This window comes from Meleagris gallopavo, chromosome 25, assembly GCF_905368555.1.
Source record: "Meleagris gallopavo chromosome 25, MGAL_WU_HG_1.1, whole genome shotgun sequence".
Lineage (NCBI taxonomy): Eukaryota > Metazoa > Chordata > Aves > Galliformes > Phasianidae > Meleagris > Meleagris gallopavo.
In genome coordinates this window covers 2452076-2466388 of record NC_139428.1, presented here as the reverse complement: position 1 = coordinate 2466388, position 14313 = coordinate 2452076, and the positions used below count along the sequence as shown (strand labels likewise).

At 52.0% G+C, this 14313-nt stretch overlaps 1 protein-coding gene and 1 long non-coding RNA gene across 3 annotated transcripts in view; one reads left to right on the top strand and one right to left on the bottom strand.

The window, feature by feature from the left end:
• RUNX3 (RUNX family transcription factor 3) overlaps window positions 1-14313 on the bottom strand; it is a 43496-nt gene that overhangs the window by 14306 nt on the left and 14877 nt on the right. For both annotated transcript variants that reach the window (XM_085208661.1, XM_085208662.1), the window contains one exon: window positions 10338-10442. In XM_085208661.1, the coding sequence (XP_085064787.1) occupies window positions 10338-10442 (105 nt within the window). The remainder of the gene's footprint in view (window positions 1-10337; window positions 10443-14313) is intronic.
• On the top strand, window positions 12550-14205 carry LOC146542801 (uncharacterized). The gene is made up of 2 exons (XR_014879600.1): window positions 12550-13543; window positions 13728-14205. It is a non-coding gene; the product is annotated as an uncharacterized LOC146542801 (long non-coding RNA).

Below are 14313 nucleotides of genomic sequence, written 5' to 3'. Positions count from 1 at the left end.
GCATTTGCAGATCATTTCCTTTACTCCACTGAGGAGGAGATGAGAAGCAGGAGACAGTAGCATGGCCAGGGCAGAACGCCTCAGCTGGGATGTGCTGTGGTTACTCCAGCTGAGCTCCAGCAGCTGTAGAGCCCACTGTGTGCCCACCAGCACTGCCACCTGCACTGCCAGGCCCAGCACGGCCACCAGCACCCACCTGCTTCCTTCCTCTGCAGCCCAACCAAGGAGCAGCCACGCAGCCTAACAGCTCAGCCTCTACATGTCCACGAGAATGGACTGGAAGAAAGCAATCAGCAGCGGATAAAATTCCATCTCAGTGCACAAAACACCTTCCACATCCCTCCCGAAGCCCTCAAAAGAAGTACTTCAGAGAGATGCTCCAATCCTTTACAGAGGGTTGAATTTTTTCCCAGTCTGAGCCTCAAGTCCCAGCATGAGCTCTGGGAAGGAGCCACACGAGAAGCGCCTGTGCTATGGGAACATCAGGGCTGTCCCTCGCAGCACAGGGCTCAGTGGTTTCATCTTTGCATACCTACAGTGCGGGATGTGAGTGCCCCTCCAGCTCTCCCCACACCTCCAGCTCAAGGCTCGCCATGGGAAATGCCCAGCCAAGAAGCCCACAGTGGGTCCCACAGCCACCAAAGGATGGGAGAAGAGGATGGGGAGCTCTGCAGAGCCCTGGCGAGCAGCAGCACCAGCCCACTGCTAAGAGGAAAAGAGGAAAACGTTCGCAGGGACCATCTCTTCTGCTGCCTAACAAAGTCAAGCACAGATAACTCATTATTCACATGCCTGAAGTCGGCCTGCTTACGCCATTTGGAAAGAGAATCAGTCACGGCGAGGCTCTGCTTTGGTTTCCTCTGGCTTTCATGAGACACTGCTGCTACTGTCTTCCTCCAGCTTTGAGAGCAGGGCAGTGTGTCGCAACGCAGAGGATTTACACCGACTCCAACAACGAAAGGAAAATAATGTTTAAGGGAGAGAATTAAAAAGAAAAAAAAGCTGCTAATTTCTAAAGCTTTTTTAGCCGGTGGTGGTCCGAGATGAATTGGCTGCCTCTAAAAGGCTGAAAATAAATATCCCTCTTTTTGAAGAAAACACGCTGGCTCACAGCCAGCTGGCAGGAAGCACGGAGATACGTTGCATTTACAGTGGGTTTTTACTGTCTGAAGCTGCAGCAGTGGGAGAGATGTTCATTATATGCAGACTGGTATTGATTAGCTGGTTTGCAAGCCCCTAATCTCCTCTCACTTGTGGGTTGGTCCCTTGGCTTCGCCTCTGCCGCTCTCCCTGCCCACCCCATGACAGGAGGCCACGCAAGCACACAGCTTCCGATAAACCCCATCGTGCTTGGAGCCCTGCTGACACCAGCACAGCCCCAAACTCAGCCCTCTGGGAGGAAAACAAATGTTGGATGGGACTTCCAGCAGCTCCTAACGATGCAGGAGCTGTGGCTCACGGTCAGGTTGAAAGGAGCATCACGTCCAAATCTCTGTGCAGGTTTAGTACAGACCCCTGAGGGACACAGGCTCCCCATTCCTAGGATTTCCACAGGACGGCTGATGTCTGGATGTGCAAAGGTATTAAAACACTTTGCCGTGCTGGTAGAACTGGTGGGAATCCCAGCAGCAGATGGAGTAAAGTTCAACAGGTCTTCCCATCCTTAAACACCCCTGAAAAAATCTGGCTCTGGGGCTGCAGGGTGAATCAGGAGGGATTTAAAGGTCTTGACTGAAAACTGAAAACTTCACCCGGCACGTTTGTGGGAAATCCTGCAGCTTTCGTAGCAAGGTGCAAAAAAAACCCACCATCCTCCCTCGCTGCTTCTGCTCCCATTTCCAGGAAGGCAGAGCTCAGCTACGGGCTGCCATCCAGTTCTCACGGAATTAGGCAAAAAAATCCCGATTCAAAGATTTCGAGGCTGGGTGCTGGGGAGGAAGCAGACAGATCTCAAGCACATCCAGCTGGTATTGCCTCAGTCGAGTCTGAGATCAGATTTCCAAGTGCATACATTAGCTGTCAGTGCACAGATCAGTGGAGTTCTGCCAGTTTGCAGCAGGCAGTGAGTTAATGCCTGCTATCTAACAATTCGAAATGGAACCTGCGTGCTACCAGTATAGCTGGTTTTTCCCACCTAATAACCTGTTCCATTAGGGCAAGCGCATCAAATTCCTTTGGGTGACACTGGTTAGGATTAGGATTCTCTGGCCTGGACAGGGAGGATCATCTGCTGGGTTCAAATCCGTGCAAGGAATGTGCAGTGTTACAGCTAATGCATACGAGATGTGCCCGATGCTGCAGGGCCAGGCAGCAGCCAACTGGATGCAGGATCTCCTGCACTCCCAATAACACCACACAGATCAGATCCAAACTTTCCCAAGGTTTGAGGATGCTGAGCCTTGGGTTTCCCCTTTGCCCTAGGACAGAGCTGGAGCAGAGCCCTGACATTTGAATGCTAATATCCCCCAATCCCAGGACTGAACTCTGAGCTCCATCTCCAGAGACTGGCTGGTATGTTGGATAATTACAGCTCCTGTCGAGCTTTGCCAGCACTCTCAATGCAACACCGTGAGAGCCCCAAAGCAACGTTACCTGCGTGGCTCCCTTAATGCTCTGCACAGTGCTCCTCCAGGGAAACAGCAGCAGAGCTGTGTTCCCACACCAGCAGCCCTGACAGGGAAGCACAACGGGATGCAGCCAACATCCCTGGTGCCATGACTTGGAGGCTGCAGCACCAGGGCTGCCCCCCGTTTCTGGTTTGTTGCTCCTCCCTCTCCCACTCAGTGCATAGATTCGCTGGAAAGAGTAAGATAAAAATCATACAAAACAGCATCGAAGCCCCTTCCGCTGCAGGATATGATTTATCTCTGCCAGATTTCAGAACAGGTGATGGGTCAGCGAAGAGTGGGGTCTTAGGAACTCAATTTCATCTCACTCTGAGTCAAATCCTCTTCCTCCCTCTGCCACATCATTGAAGCGATTGGTTGTGCTGATAAACCCTTTGAGAGGGAGAAACGAGACGTGTCCTGACCCGATATCTGATGCGATCTTGTGGTTTTGTTTGATAGTTTGGGTCCTTTAGCTGCTATCTTCCCTGAAACGAAACTTGCCTTTTAGCACCGACTTTCTTTTCAATCGTCGACCCTTTGCGCTGCCCTCCTGAGCTTGTAAATCCTGCCCACGGGGAGCAGGGCTGCACTGTGTCAACAAACACACAGCTCAACCATCCTCACCAACAGCCCCCATGTCCACGCTGTGCTCCCACCCCACTCGCTGCCCTCCGTGCTGTTGGATCCTCTTTACAAATCGCCATCGCACCGAATTGCAAAGCTCACAACATCCTCAATACAAACGTTCCTCTTCGGTCCTCGTGTGTCCCAGCACACACATCCCCTCCTGCCCCATCCCAGCTCATCTCTTAGCATAGACTCACACAGCCACATCCAGCAGAAATGCATTTCACTGTTTATCTGTACAATCCCTGCACGCATCTGAACCACCACCGATCCTTCTGGAAGCATCCATCCCCAGACCTCTGCTCCCCAAACATCCCCCATCCATCGGATGCTCCTTTTGTTCTCCTATAACCTCTTCCAAATGCAATATCGATGGCCTCATCTCCAATCCCAATTCCTTCTGCCTTTTGCAAACCCGGAGCAGAATCAGGTTATGCTCTCCTACAGCCGTACCCTGGGGTTTTCCAAAGCCTTCAAAAGCAGGAGGTGTTGCAACCAATCTCAACAAAGATTCTTTGTACACCAGGAGCAAAAAAATAATTTCCCTGCTCGACCTCCCGATGCTGCTTTGCTTAGAAAATATCGGTCGTTTTTAAGTGAAATGATTTTGCAGTTATTATGCACCGGGTGATTATAAAAGCAGAGGTGGAATGCACTACATGCAGCAAATAAAATAATTAGAGGAGCCAATTTACCGGAGCCCGTATAATTTGGGTTGCTTTGTTATTGCTTCTTTCAAGGCTGGGGTTACAGGAATGGGTGATGCAAACCTGCAGCCGGGGGACATTGCCCTCCTGGGAGGCTCTGAGGTCCATGCAATCCTCTACTCATTGTTTGCCACCCCTCGAGCTGAACCCCGACTCGTGCCTTTGCCCAGAAGGGGTTAACAGGGTAGCAGTGCCTATAAGAAATTAGAGGAGGTAGTTTAACATAATTGCCTGCCATGCATGTATCAACAGCAGTCCCGAACTGCCTCTGCAAGAAAACAATGCCCTGGATGGTCTCAGCAGATACCAAAGGGTTCAGATTTACCCGCTGGGATCAAAACACATTAGCAATGGGAATACAAACAGAGAAACCCTGCTCCACAGCAAGTACTGATCTGCAGGGACTCCTGCATGAACTCGGCAGCTCGGAGCTTTGCACTGGTTCCCTGCACCCCCAGCACAGCCCCAAAGGAGGGGGGCACTGGGAGAGCCTCCGGGACGCACACCGTTGTGCTGCCATCAGCCCAGCGCCTGCTTTCATTTTTCTCCACTTGAAGAGCAAATGGGACACTTCACCAATGCCACAGTGTGCCCAGAGCCCCTTCTGCTTCTCCAGGTTGGGATGGGGTGGGAATAGAGAGCGAAAAAACCCACCATGAATGGAGCAGAGGCAGCACCAGGCGGCCACGCGCCCTGGGCCAGAGTGGAAGCAGGAAATGGTCACTAAGGATTTCCTCCTCTTCCTCCCCAGGGAAGGGGACGGGTCAGGAGAGGTGGGAAATTGGCGTAGTTTAAGCACCGTGCTTGAATTTAGAACAAATTAAAGTGATTTTACAGTAGGCAAATAACTGTCCCAGAAGCGCTGAGGTCATCTATTTTTTTTCCTCTTCTTTTATATTTTCTGTTTTTTCCTTTTTTTTTTTTTTTTTTTTTAAAACAGTTCCCGGATAAACTGGGAAACGTTTGTTTATTTATATCTCGCTAAGGAGAAGCAGAGGAAAAACACAAAAGACCCTCAGAATGCCCCAAACTATCGCCCCATGGGAGCAGTTCAGCAACAAGCCTGGCTGGCAATGCAAGGACAGCTCAAATTCAAGTTTCACGCATCCCCATGAGAAACCCTTTTTGCCAAGATAAAGATCTGCAGTTGTACAACCCAGCTCACAGCCCAGCCTAAACGCAAGCAGAGAAGCAATCTGCATTTCTCAGAGGTAATCAGAACGTTCCTGGATGATCTTTCCCTCTTTTTTTTTTTTTCTCCTGCTTTTCTTTTTTTGCCTCAATAAAGGGAAGTCCCAAAGAGATGCTCTTTGCTAGAGGAACTGCCAAAGAGTCAGAAATTTCGCCAGAAATCATCCATGACTTAAAAAATTAGAAGTCAGCACAGAAACAACCACCTCCACTGTACAATAAATGCAGTTTTGTACTTTTTATGGCATTTAAGCCACGAAGGCATGAAGATAAGGTGCTGCAAAGAGTCAGCTTTGCACAATGCAGCTATGCCCCAGCATAAGGCAACACAAGGGGTGCACCCACAGCCCTAGATCTGGGGGGATAGGGGCTCAGCTTAGGGCAGGACATCCTGTAGGGAACACCTGGCAGCTCCAAGTCGTTACCATCACACTGGGGTCTCTACAGAGAGCTTATTCTGATGAAGAGCATTGCACGGATTTTCCCTTTCCTGAGTCAAGCAGGCTGCTGGTTTTGCTGCCTCTAGATGCAAATCTGACTGCTCTGCAGCTGTGGGGATGGGGTTGGGGGGGGAGGGGGATGTGGGATGGCTGTCCTCACCAGCACAGCCCCAGACACCCTCCTCCTCCCTGCCTCGAACTGGAGGACTCACTGAGAATCAAAAGCAAAACCCCTTAGAACAGATCCACCAGAATCTGGAAAAAAAAAAATAAAAATAAAAAATTCAGATCTTGGGAGACAAAAAAAAAAATAAGAAAAGCACCAAAGAGGCTTCCCAGGGTGGGTTGTGGGTGGTGAATTTGGGGCAGCGTGGTGTGCATTGTTACCATCACTGGAAGAAATGGGGCTGGGGACACCCATTGCCCCTTCAGGCAGATCCTCCCCATTCCCAGCTCAGCCTTTCCTCTATTTTGGGGGGATCTTTTTCCCCACCTCTGCCTGCAACCATGAGCCCCTCAATGCATGGGCTGCTGGAGTACAACCTCACACCCCCAACCCCCTCTCCTGGGGGGAGAGGTGTCACCAACACCTCCACCAACACCTCGCTCAGGCACAGAGAAGGGGCAGGAAGGAGGGTTTCCACCCTCTGCAGACTACAAGCTTTCCATTTCCCAGCTGAGAGCGCGTGGCTGGGCTGCAGCTCAGCCTGACGTCGCACACAGGGGACAGGCGGGGAGGGAAACCCTCAGCCAGGCTCTTGAGAACATCAAAGAAAAACCCAGCGTTCTTGGAAATGGCTCAGAAACGTGGGAGGTGAGAAGCTACGTGCGTGCGGGGTGCTGGGGCTGAGGCTGCAGCCCATCCCTTGTGTTCAGAGCTGTCAGTGCACACATCCAGCATGGCCCCAAAGTGTACTGGGGTCAGTTGGGCGAGGGAACCCCCATGTGTTGCCCTGCCCATCCTTGCTTTCCTTCCCATCAGTGCAGGAGAAGAGAGCATGAAGCTGCAGAGCAAAAGCACGCGGGTCCGTGCCCAGCACCCTGCTCCATCCTTATGTGCTTAAACATAGGGGTTAAATAAAATAATAATAATAATAATAAATAGAACACATCTCCTTCCCCCCAGCTTCTCCTGACCTTCTACCAAGTGGTCCAGCATTCAGCAGGGAAGCAGAGGGCTCTGAGCATCTCCACCTCCCCAGCACTCACAGCCTGAGGGGTGGATGTGCTCCTGGTGACACAGCTGCACACGTTGTGCTGCCCAACGGGGCTGTGGCTGGGTGATCCACTCTGCTTGGGCTCCCCTCACTCCTCACCACGGTGGTCAGAATGGGGTAGGAAGCGAAAGCACGGGGGTTAAGGGCTGAAAGGGCTGTATAAAGCTGGGGGAACGGGTGTTAAGGAAGGCTAAACAGCAGCAAAAAAAAAAAAAAAAAAAAAAAAGAAAAAGAAAAGACACTGAAAGGAAGAAAACAGGAGCTTGCAAAGAGTTCCCAGGAGATGGGCAGAAGGAGAGGGGAGGAGAGGAGGAAGTGGAAAGGGTTGGCAAGAAGTGACAGCAAGGAGGAGGACAGAGCTGTAGGAAGGGGAAAGGGAAGGCAGCCAACAGGGAGGTGTGAGGGGAGGCCCTGGAGATGCTCTCATTTATCCAGGAATAGACTAAACAGCCCTGCATAGCTCCCAGCTATTCCTTTCTCCACGTTCTGCCTCCTGTGGGTGGGAGAGCCTCTGCACGAGGACTGCAGTGCAGCAGTCGGGTTTCTGCTAAATGGAGAGCTGCAGAGAAGGTGGGGGGGGGGGAAGGAAATTCCACAGGAAGCTCAAATATTTTATTACTTCCTGTTTGCACAGAGTATGTCAACACTCGGCACCTGACACGCCATTTGTTTAGAGCTAAGGTGTCAACTTCAAAAAAAATAAAGATGTCCTCTGCAGATCAAACCCGCAGCAAAGCAGAGGGCAATAGAAAGAACGGAGCAAAGGAGCTGCGGGGCCAAGGCAGCGCTGGGAGTTCATCAGGGCTCTGTGGGCTCAGAGCTATGGGTGCCAGTGCCCAGCCTGGTGCCCCCCAGCCCTGCCATGAGCTCCTGCTGCAGCCTGGTTTGCTGTCATTTCTCACCCAACTCAACTCGATCTCCAACTCCTCAGATGTTTTCTGGGCACAGCTTTAGTGAAAAGAGTTGCTCAAGGGCTGAGATGAAGCGATGGGACAGGGGTGGAAGATGAATGAGAAGCTCAGAGGTGGGGCATGGAGAGGAGTCGCAGTTCTGGCCAAAAACCCCACGAGAACATTTGCTGGAAGAATTTCACTGCATCTGAGAAGATGATGCCCAGGGCTTTCCCAGGATCCCAAGACAAATGGCCAATTCTTTCCATATGAAGGATGCTTTTCTGCACAGTCACACCAACCCCAGCCCCAACGTTGCACCCAACACTCACCACGTCCCTCTCATTTGTGACACTGCTGCCAAGAAGGGCCAAAAAAAGCACATTTTCATCTACATGCACACTGCACATCTACACTCGTCTCTGAAGTACCTACACCATACACACACACGTCAAATAACCACAAGCCCTGGTGGCTGCTCTCACCTCCCAAAGCTGAGCAGGGAGGGCAGGGGGAGCCTTGGTGCTCAGCCAAAGCCCTGGGGCTCCTCCAGGTGAGCAGTGCTGAGCAGAGGGTGCTGTGCCAGAGCCCCCCAGTGGCAGCCGGGCCAGAAAACCACCTCTGACATCTCCAGCCCAAACCACTCTGCAGGCAGCAGTTATGCATCGTGGACGCACACACGGATGGATGGGGAGGAAGGGAGGGGCAAAAGGATTTTTTGTTTTAGTTTTAATGGCAGGTTCATTCAAAAATGCAAAGCAGTGAGTATAATGAAGGAGAAAACTACCCCCCATCTCCCCACCATTGATTTTCACCAAACATGGATCAAACTGAACATAGGTAAATTTCCTGCCTACAAATTTACAATCATCTGAAAAGGAGACCAAAAAAAAAAAAAGCTATAAAAAAAGACAATTTAGGCCTAAACTGCTCAGGTCATCGATTTGTGGGGGTACAGGGATGGGGTCCTGTGCAGACTGAGCTCATGGGGGCACCCAGCCCATGGTGGGGGCTGGAACTGGATGATCTCTACAATCAACTCCAACCTCAGCCATTCTATGCATATAACCCACAAGACAAAGGCACAACCGACACGTGAACACCACGCAGACCTCCTTAAGGAGCCGACATCTCCAGTACAGGTATGCAGATCAGAAAAAGCCAAAAGCACAGCAGCAAAGCGCTGACCTTGCATCCCAGGACAGCATCCCTCGGGCAAACCAAGCGAGAGGCAGGGCAGGCTGTTCCATGGCAGGTTTTGGCTAATTGTGCCAAACGAAGGCATGGCACCAACACAAACAGAGCCGGGAGAGCTTGCCCACAGCTCAAACCCACAGCTTAAACCCACAGCTCCTGCCCGGTGTGCCTCCATATCAGAGCCTTTAAATTAAAGATCGGCGGCGGCTGGCCCGTGTGTTGAAATGCAGGAGGAGGAGCAGCTGTGATTCAGCTGGGGTTTGGTGAGCGCGGAGTATCGGTGAAATCAGAGCAAACCAAACGCTAAGAGTAGTAACTATCTTGCCGTGTATTATTATTTATATATTCCCTGTGATGGTGATGATGATTATTATTATTAGAAAGGCAATCTGATGCAGCAGATAAGGGGCTGAGCAGGAGTCAGGAGGCCTGGTTGGTTTCTATTCCTGAGCTGGAGGTGTTGTGTAATTCCACACTGCCTGTCCTCGGGTTCTACAGCACCCACCATGACCTGCAATGCCCTCCACCTGCAGGGCTGTGCTTTGGTTCTAAGAACCAACTGACCCAGACCCAGCAGCGCTGCGTATCCTGGGTGCCAGCTTTGCAAACAAGCATCCCAACCCTGCAGGCTCACACGGACCCTCCAACACCCCAGGCTCCAAAATTAAAAACGAGCAAAGAAAAAAATAATTAAAAGAAAAAAGGAAAAAAGAAAAAGGAGGCATCAGAGGAGGATGAAAAATAAAAATCAAGAAGCAGCAATGCAAATAAAACCCTCTTACAGAGGGAACAGCCTCGACCTGGCCTGACATCAAGGGGTGCCGATGGCCCAGTGACAGCATCAACAGAAAATATTTTCTGAAGCATGTTTAGAAGGATCAAACTGCTTCCCTTCCATTTGGGCACCGACAGCTTTACACGCAAAGTGAATAAACTGTGCTTTATATCCCCGGGGTGGTGCTGGGTGAGCAGGAGGTTGGCGGGGCCAGGATGAGGGCACACAGTGCTGCTCAATCCCAATCCCTCTGAAAGTGGGGAACTCCAACCACCCCGACCCCAGAAATGGAACACACCGGGCTGCCGTCGCAGAGCCCCACTGCCTGCACCCCAATCACACTGCAGTTGAGCTGCCTGCTTGGTTTTTCTCATTCTCCACCGGCGGTTGCTGCCAGCTGTGCAACCCGAAAGTAAAACTGGCAGCGAGCAGCAGATGCCCCACAGGCAGGCAGGAGGCACAGGGCAGCCTGTGGGATCGGGGAGCAGCAATTCCAGCTCAACACCCCCAACCTGCAACACCCTGCACACCCCCAGCTGCACCAGCACCTCGTTAGCTCCGTGCTGCTAACGAAGCTGCGTCCTTCCCCTATGAATGAGGAGAGCTCAGGCTGCTGGCAACCCATCCCCTCTTGCTGTTGAGACCCCCAAATCCCCCCCATGCCAAACAAAGCACAGAACTCACGTCGTGGCTCCCGGGGTCCATCTACAGTGACTTTAATGGCTCGGTGGTACGTAGCGACCTGGGTGGGGTTGGTGAACACTGTGATCGTCAGGGTGAAGCTTTTTCCTAAGCAAAAGTAAAGGGAAAAATAAGAAAAGAGGATATTCGCATGGGTTTGGTTCCTTTGAAAGCAAATCGCTCCTGCTGGAGCGTGCTCAGACATAAATATTCACATACACCAAACTCCAACACTCATTTCATTTCAGGGATGTTATTGCTGAGCTATAAAGCTTGGCTGCCTCTGCCAGGACTCCACCACTGCAACAAAAAGCCCTGGACTGGCTTAGAACAGCCCTGACCTTCCTGGACAGCCCTTTGTCCCCATATCGATCCTCCCACCCACAGCAGCCTACCAGTGCCTCCCCACCCAGACGATTCCTTTTTCCCCCCACAGGAATTCAGCCCCAAAACACAGCACTGGACACTGGACCCTCCCCCCTCCTTCCCCAGGGCCAGATTTGGGTCCTGGTGCCCATGGGACGCTCCTTAGGAGCGATCTGCCAACATGGCACCACTGTAGACTCGACAGATGATGGGTAAAGCCACACCAAACTGCAGCATAAATGGGTGCTGAACCCAGCCCAGCTTCACCCAGCCAGGAGCAGCCCCCCCGTGTGACCCCCAGCCCAGGGGGGGGCTGTCCCTGTGCCCCTCTCCCCATCCCCATGCAGGCAGGGAGCAGGAACCTGCTGCCAGGAGACATTCCACACATCATCACAGGGGGCTGTACTGATGCTATTGAAGCACCAAGCTTGTTACCTTCATTACTGAAAAAATAATAACGATGGGAAAAAATAAATAAATGGGGGGAGGCAAGGAAGAAATGCTCTCCAAAGCCAGGTTCGGGAGTGCAGCCCCAGCAGAATGGGAGGGGATGGGAAGATAGCAGCAGCCATACACCCCCCACCCTGTACACCTTACAGCACTTGCAGCCCTCTGGGTCCGCGGGGGCTGCAAAGGAGCAGCTCCAGCTGAGCCCCCCCCCTCCCCCCCCGAGCACCCACTGCAGGATCACGAAGGCATCGGGTGCTGCAGAGCTGAAGGGTGAGCAGAATTCACCCCAAAGAAGCCACGCATCGCCCTCAGCCCTGCAGGGAGAGCCTTCCCCGCTCCATCTTCCCCTGGTTCAGGTTTCTCAGATCCCAGCCACCATTTGACACTAAGGACGGACCCGAGAACACCCACAGCAAAAAAAAAAAGAAAAAAGAAAAAAAAAGGCTATTTATACAGCTAGGAGGAGATAATAATAATAATAATAATAATAATTTCTCCTTCCATCTATTCTTACTATTATAGCCTTGAGAACACCCTGCAGAAGCGGCTCTGCAAAAACCCCAACCCGCAGAACAGCACCAAGCAGCGCTTTCAGTTCATTCTCTACATAAGAAGGAATTGTGTCGTCGTCCCCCCTCGCGTCCTCCCCACCCCCAGCCCTCACTTCGGACGCGCTCCGCAGCCCCACCGCACCCGCGGAGCGCCGGGATCCGCGCAAACCGCGTCCACAAAAAAGCCGACGGGAGCGGAGCTGTGGAACCCGAGCGCACGGGTGAGGGCTATTAAGGAACATTATTTTAAGAGGTATTTTCACGTGGAGAAGGGCATCGGTTGGTTGCGAGTCCCCGAGCAGAGCTGCAGCTCCTTGCTGGCTCTGCCGGCTCGGATTTATTTATTATTCCTTTTTTTGGTTGTTGTCGTTAAATTGATGCTCCTTCTCCAGGTGATCTTTTCCCCGCATTTTGATGTCCTCTCACACAACGACGGCTGCGACCCTCCTGCCTCTCTACCGGCTCTCAAAAATCCCTCCCACGAATTAAAAACGACCATTATTACTCAGCACCGTTTTGAACTCATTTCTCTCCTTCTCGGGAAACCCGGGCTGACGTTCCTCCTCCTCCTCCTCCATTCACCGCTCCCGGCCCCGACGGCCGCTTCCAGCTCCGTCCCGCACCCCGGCCCCTCAATGGGGCTCCCCGGGGGGCACCGCACCCCCCCCCTACCCCCCCCTCCAACCCCGGCTTTCGTTTGGGCACCACCGTACGAGCAGCAAAGCGGGCTGCTGGAGCACAGCGAACTCCCCCCCCACCCCCCAATGCCCGAGGTCCCCTCCTACTGTTTTACAGATGGAGATGGCGATGGGGAGGGGATGGGGGGGGGCGGGGGGTACGGATCTGCTCCTGCTTCTGCCCCCGGTGCGAACACAACGCCCAGAACCGTTCAGAGATCGCAAATCGAGAATCTCCCGGGGCCGATTTGAGGGCACAGAGCTCGCTGTGACCCCCTGGGCGTGTTTTCACACACACCGCATTTACACGAACGGACACACAGAGCTCTGCTCCAACAAAACACCGGGCAGTAAATTCAGATTTCCATCGATAGAAACAAAGCCGGAGCCGGGCTTGTAGGAATGAAACAGGAAGGTAAGAGCGGCAACCGGGATAAAAACCCAACCGGAACGATTCTGAGCATTAAATACCCCTCAGAGCCCCTCGGTTTGAGGGAAGGCACAGCCCAACCACCGACCAGAACAAGAGAAGAAAACAGCCCCGATCTTTGCTCCTCCTCAAGATGCAATGAGGACCAGAGGGAGGAAGGAGAGATGTGGAAGCTGCTCGCTTCCAACACGGCAGAGCAGAACAGGAAAGTTCCCAGTGCAACCAAAGGCAGAGCTGAGGTTGGGCTGAGTTTGGAAATTTGGGGAAGAAAAAAGAAAAGAAACAACAACAAAAAAACAGAAAGAAAAGAGCCGAAGGGAATAATTGATTGCAGAAATGAAAGCTTAATTCATAAAAGAAAAAACATTTTCCGCCCATCAACCTGCAAGCAGTTAAGCGGGGAGTTTTTAAAGAAACGGCAACTTGGAGAAGGAGCCAACAGGAAAAAGGAAATGTATGAAAGAATGTAAACTATTCAAGTTTCATAAAGAGGAACAAGTAAACAGTTATTACATGCAAATAATTCCTAACATCACTGCTTTTAATTAATGCAGAGAAGTCAAAATATATCCGACATCGTATGTGTACATCCAGAGACTGAGAAAATGCTACCAGATGGCCATTAATGTGTAGCATTCTGCTTTTTTTCCTCTTCGGAGTGAATTAAGTGGCTCAGTCTGCAGTGTTTATTGGTGATGAAATGCTGAAATGCTATTGACGCTGTCGGGAATTCAGGTAGGACGCGGCTGGGAGGGGGGAAGGATTTCCTTCCAGCTGTTTGCAGGGGATTCGTCCTGCTCTGGAGATGGCACAGATTCATTTCCTGGATGGTTTGCTGTCACAAACCATTCCTTGAGATCGGTGCGGGGCTAAATGACAGAGCCAGAAGGTAACATCTCCCTTCTGCTTTCCCATACAGCACGGGGAAAACAAGTGCACCTCTCCCACAGGGCACCGCTCGGCTCCCGCATCTCCCACGGCGTTAAGAACGGATCTCCCCGCAACCCCACCCGCACCGCTCTTCCCAGGAGAACCGCACCGCCCCATTTCCATCAGTCAACAACGAGCGGTCCACTCCTCCGACACCGCATCTCCCTCAATTCCGCAGCACTGAGATCGGGGCTTTCAGCCCCGCACCGGCCAGGGGCTGCTTTAACACACGCGAGCTTCGCAATGGGTTTTTTTTTCTTGCCCCTTCCCCCAACTCCCCCCCGAACATCTCAGAGAGGAGCGGAGCACCGCCGCAGCCCCGAAGGTGCGAACGACCCTCTGAGGAACCACTTTGGTGCCAGGGCTGGGGGGTTCCTCCCTGCACACCCCGCAGCAACACAACCGCCTCCATCGGTTCGCAAGAAAAACGCCGTTAAATAAAAAAAAAAAAAAAAAAAAAAAAAAAAGAGAGAGCTTTCTTCACTCCCCTTCACTCCCTCCCCCTTCTTTCTTCCTTTTTTTTTCCCCCCTGGAAGAAAATAAAACCCGAACAGGATGACCAACCATTCCTCGGC